The 5,676-nt window shown below is 47.1% G+C and overlaps 1 protein-coding gene across 1 annotated transcript in view; it reads left to right on the top strand.

Annotated features, from left to right (window-relative positions):
- LOC119356847 overlaps nucleotides 1-4,958 on the top strand; it is a 25,675-nt gene extending 20,717 nt beyond the window's left edge. Inside the window, exons 2-5 of the mRNA XM_037623839.1 lie at nucleotides 1,124-1,145; nucleotides 2,610-2,794; nucleotides 3,130-3,281; nucleotides 4,390-4,958. Coding sequence (XP_037479736.1) covers nucleotides 1,124-1,145; nucleotides 2,610-2,794; nucleotides 3,130-3,281; nucleotides 4,390-4,764 — 734 coding nt within the window. The 3' untranslated portion in view covers nucleotides 4,765-4,958. The remainder of the gene's footprint in view (nucleotides 1-1,123; nucleotides 1,146-2,609; nucleotides 2,795-3,129; nucleotides 3,282-4,389) is intronic.
- The last annotated feature ends 718 nt before the right edge of the window (nucleotides 4,959-5,676 follow it).

Genomic DNA, 5,676 nt, shown 5'->3' with positions numbered 1-5,676 from the left:
CCCTCCAGGTGCCGGCGGCGGTGCCGTCCGTTAGGGGGGCCACGCCCCTGAGATGCATGTCGCCTCTTTGAACATGCCACAACACCACCTCGCATGTATGAGGGTCCGGTACGATGCTCCGGTGGCATTGCTCCCCCCCAGGGCCCCCGTCCCGCCTAACCGTGGAGCGGTTGACCACGAGATCTAGCCTTTTGACTTCCCACGGACGGGCGTTGACCAGTGGACCTCTGCACCCGGTTGTGTCAGGTCGCCCGTAGGGACACCCAGGAGCAACATCCGGGCCAAACCCATAGCTACATCCACCGTGTAGACCCGACGCGTCCGTTTCCCCCCTCCAGGTGCCGGCACCGTCCATGAGGGGGGCACACCGCGAACATGAGGGGGGTCACACTCTGGAGACGGGTGTCGGGCGTTTGCAACCGCCACAAAACTTTTGTCGGCATAGCTGTTTTTGATTTTAATAAAATATAATGATCTATATTCAAAAGAACATGACCGCACATTATTAATGTGCTCAAAAAAATACAAACTATATATATATATATTCATAATATATGAAAAAAATACAAACTACATATATATTCATATGTATGTTTATATTTAACATGCTACATGTTAGTTGATATAATAATACATAAAAAAGCTTAAAATATATATATGAAAAAAAAGTCTACCTATGCCGTCGGCATAGAGACGGCCAGGTTTTAGGCGGCGGGCGGCGTGCCGCGGATCGCTGATGTGGCAGGTATGCCGACGGCAGCCGTCGGCATATGTTTTGGACGGTGCGGCCCGGATCAGTGACATGGCGTGCGGACCTATGCCGACGGCCCCCCGCCTCGGCCGTCGGCATAGCTCTGACGACGTTAGCCGCCCGTCAACAGCGGGGTCGCCGGGCCCACGACTATGCCAACGGCCCTTGTAAGCCGACGGCAGCTGTCGGCGTACTTGCAGATAGGACGACGGCCGTTCTATGCCGACGGGTGCCGTCGGCTTAGCTCCGTCTAACCCGACGGCCTGGATACGCCGACGGCCAGGACCAGACTTCGGCATATCTTCAAGGAACCCGACGGTGGCCGTCGACATTGTTTTGGCCGTCGGGGTAGCACCCTGTTCCGGTAGTGAGCTTCCACCTTCCTTTGCCAGAGGTGAGAGTTAGAGCTTACTGTGTGGCCTTAAAAATTCTGCATTCATTTGTCTAGTATTTGACCGTATCAATCTGACTATTATCTTCGCATTTTAACTTCTGTTATAGTTTATCTGTGTTTGACATATGTAGCAAGCATACTAGCATTACATTGTTTTCAGACAAATGCTTGTTCCAGCAAAGTAGCATGCCTATATGAGCTTTCCAGAGCAATACGCATGTTTTGTCTGTTAGGTTGACATGATGGTTGTATTTTTGACTTGTTTCTGATAATATTTGATTGGAGTTGTAATTATTTGTGTTTGACATGTGTATCATACTAGCATTACATTGTTTCCGGAAAAATGCTTGTTCTAGCAAAGTAGCATGTCTATATGGGCTTTCCAGAGCAATATGGTAGATGTTTTCTAGGTTGATATGATGGTTGTATTGTTGGCCTGTTGCTGATAATCTTTGATTGGAGTAAAATGGGAAGGCTTCAGGCTTATTATCCGAGTTTTGATCTTTGGTTCACGTGGGCAGCACAATTACTGAGCGAATTAGATGTACCTCAATTTTGTTTTCACTTTTACATGGGAAGGTTATTGGTCGTCCATTTTGCAGCACCAACATTTTGCATGTTACATTGGTTCTTTACCGTAATGCACCTTAGCTGATTGTTCTGGATCTTTGTACTGTCAACATATGAGTTTAGGCCTCCTTTGGTTTGGAGGAATTTTGTAGGATTTTCATAGGATAGGATTTCTATAGGAAAAATTCCTTCAGAGCTCTTTGGTTTGTAGGAACGAAATCCTATTCCTATGGAGGAATTCTTCCTATCCTCCACATTTCATAGGAAAACAAACATTAGCCTAGACTCAATGGAAAAAATCCTATGGTGTGAATCAAAGGACATCTCTTTTTCTATTCCTATTTATAGGATTTGAGATGCATGTCATCTCATTTCCTATGACTTTCCTATTCCTATGATTTTCCAATCCTATGAACCAAAGGAGGCCTTACTAGCTTAGAGCAAATTACCCCACAGTTTGTCTGTCTTGCTTAGCCTTTGAGATCTGTTATAGTGCTATGTATGTATGCATGTATCAATTTATTTTCATGCGCCTTACAGTTTGTAGTAATGCTGATAAAAACTTTTGTGTGAGAGGAATATTTGGACTTATCTGTTTAGCTCACACCAGTACATTTTCAGACTCCTTTCAGTTGGCAAGTTTGCAAAAAAGGTCCTTCAGAATATATGAACTCACAACACTAGCACCAACTCTGTAAAGAACATCTCCAATCTACACTAAGTTTATCAGCGGCCAGGTTGAAGGGTCTACGATATTCTTCTACATTTATAGATTATGTACGTGGTGAATGCTGTTTGTTAGTTGTGCTGCATTTTTTTTTTCTATTTTTGTACCTGTGTCCGTATCAATAAGCCTTAATGGACCTCTGAAGAAAAATTATTCAAATATTGCAGATGTGAATCAATCTTACATCCAGGCTTCAACTGCACAATCCGCATAAAGAACAACAAAAAGAAAGCAAAGCGGCGCAAGAAGTCAAATCCTGGCCAAAACAGTGTTGTCTATGCATGCCATTTCTGTGGAGACCAAAACCTGATACGGGGTAGTGGAAAGGGTATCGTGAAGGGACTGGAAAGAAGTCCAAATAACCCCCCAGGGTTTCACAAACCGACTAGTTTACCCCTTGAGGTCTAAAACCGGGTATTTAACCCCCTAAGTTTTCCAAAACCATGTGAATCACCCCTTAAGCCTGATTAGAGTGGTTTTGCAGGCAGTTTTGCTGATGTGGCACGGTGCACCTCGTTCTTAACCTGCACCCGGCCTCGTCCATTCTCATCTGAACACGAGCGAGTGTCTCACCACCTGGGACGCATCGCATCTATGCCTGACATTGCCACGCAGCTCGCCGAGTTCCATTCTTCTAACTCTGTGACCTTATCGGTGATGAGCCTCCCGGGGTTGCTCTATTGCCAGGCAGCACGAGGCCAGCATGCCCGCTGGGGTTCGTGGCCGTCTGCGCCGTCGAGCACCTCCTCCGTGGATGCGGCGGCTGCGCCGCAATGCACAAGCAACCTGCCAACGGACGCAAGTTCTGGCCTTGCCGACCGCCGTCCGTGACCAGTACGGTAGTGCCTCGTACTCAAGCTCTCCGAGGCAGACTGGTTGGGCGGTCGAGGCCGTCGGCGAGCATGTCACTGGCGCAGGAAGCGGCGAGGAAACAGATCGTCACTCGCGAGGCGCACGTAATTTCTCTCGGCTACAACGCGAGGTCCTTCGGATGCAACACGCACGTACAGACCTGCTGGACTGATTCCAGGACAAGCGCTGACGTAAACACAAGAAGTACGTGCTGCAATGTCTGAGCCTTATAGGACTTAACCTAATCATCATTAGCTCTAACAGTGGACGTCGTCATCTGTTGGAAGCCGCAGGCGGCACAGGTGAGTTGTTGTCGACGGAGGAAGAAGCGGACGCGGCCGGCGAGAGCGACACTAAGGCAACTACGGCGCACAAGGGACGCGATGGCAAGCCGAGATTGCATCAAAGCCAAAATACAGCCGGCTGCTGGCTGGTGCTGCTTTCCATCAAGTACCTCAACGCTGCATTGTTCTCACGGGACCTCTGTGGTCTGTGCCGTTCAACGAGTGCTTTGGGCGGGAGGACGTGAGCGACGCCATATACACGGCCATGGCATAGGGATGGGAGGGGAAGAGAGGAACTGTGCCGAGTTGCCGTGGTACCCGCAACCTTGCCACATCAACAAAACCACCTGCAAAACCACTCTAATCGGGATTAGGGGGTGATTCACATGGTTTAGAAAAGCTCAGGGGGTTAAGTACCCGGTTTTAGACTTCCAGGGGTAAATTGGCCCGTTTGTGAAACATCGGGGGGTTATGTGGACTTCTCTCGAAGGGACTGTTATCATCAAGAAAGCCTGTTAGCACAATGTTGAAAGCAGAACATATGAACGTGCCAACAGTAACTACTAAAAAGGGGATCGGGCATTCTGTGACAGCAGCCTCGCAACTGGAATCATCCAGGTTGAAAATATCCACTCTTGAAAAGGATAAACAAGGTAATGGGCCTAAATCTAATCTTCCTGAAAATTATAAAATGGAGAAAGGGGCAGTTTTCTCAATGGTGGATCATGGTCAGTTAGCGGCTGCACACAAAGACATCCTGCAGCAAATCGAAGTAGAAAGCGCAAATGATAAATGTGTGAATGGAATTCAGCCTGCGGCTTCTAAAAATTCTACTACATGTGAACATGATGTCACTTCTCAAGCAGAATTTCTAGCTGGGTCAAACTTTGCTACTCCTCAGAAGAACAAACTGGCGGAAGTAGCTTCAGCAGAAGCATTGAAGACTAGAAGTAGACTGAACAGCAAAGCGCAGAATTGTGCTTCAGTTGCTGGCAAGGGCCCTGGAAATTGTAGCAAGTCAGCTTCGAATACCAGATCTGCACGAGGTGATTCTACTCAGCCAGCTGGCAGTTCAAGGAAGCGGGCAAGAAAAGGGTGGACTACGCTGAAGCAGATTGCCGAGAAGGACGAGCTTGAGAGAAAAGAGAAGATGGATAACTTTGTAATCCCGTTCTTCATGCAGTAGAATATCTTTTACAGTTGGCTCCTGTTGTAAACGTTGGGCTGGAAGAACAGTTAGAGTTTTTGGTGATACTTTTTAGTTATGTACTTTTGCACCAATCATGTTGTGGAAATATAAAGTTGCGAAGGAGTTCAAAGTTAAACCGAAGGCAGATACGCTAGCAGTCAAGGGAATGAAAGTTAAGGCTTGAATATTCACCCGTGCGGGTGCGCTTGGCTCGAGCTGCCAAGTTGTGAAAGGTAAAGTCATATACTCTGTTCCGTTCTTGGCTGAAGGGTTAACAATCCAGAGTTTGTTCTCTGTATACAGGTTTTTGGGCCACAGTGCCACAATTTCTCCAGAGTTTGTTCTCTGTATACATTTCGGTTGCTAATTGAGTATTCCATTATTTGTGTCAGATAGCATCGCAGCGACCATGCTATGGACTAGAGTCCACCACTCTGTTAGTATTTGGTAACATCTTCATACTCATGTTTTTGGCCCTTCTTTAGCTGCTCTGGTACTAACATATATAGCATCCATCTTCAGTTCTTGGGGCATCTCCCAATGCTCGTGTCCAAGCCGAGGGTGCCATGTGGAGCCTGCCACCATCGGCTGTCGCTATGCCATTAATTCACAGAGGCAAAGATACAACTTTCTTCGATCCATGCTATTGTCGCTATGCCATGATTTGATGAGGATTCTTATTCTTTGATGTTGGAACTGCCGCTGCTATTGGCTTGATCTAGCTTTGAGGTGCCGACTGCTCTTGTGTGTTGGCTTCTACATACCAGATAAAAAGATAACCACATAATTTTGATCCAAATCTTAACTCTCTCAAGTCACAGGACAATTACACCGGCAGTGTGCTGCATTTAGTCGTGCCGTGCGTGTATCGTGCAGAGCTCTAGGTTTAGAAAACTGATCCCGAATTGG

Source organism: Triticum dicoccoides, chromosome 1A (assembly GCF_002162155.2).
Source record: "Triticum dicoccoides isolate Atlit2015 ecotype Zavitan chromosome 1A, WEW_v2.0, whole genome shotgun sequence".
NCBI classification, from domain to species: domain Eukaryota; kingdom Viridiplantae; phylum Streptophyta; class Magnoliopsida; order Poales; family Poaceae; genus Triticum; species Triticum dicoccoides.
This window is presented reverse-complemented; position numbering and strand designations above follow the sequence as displayed.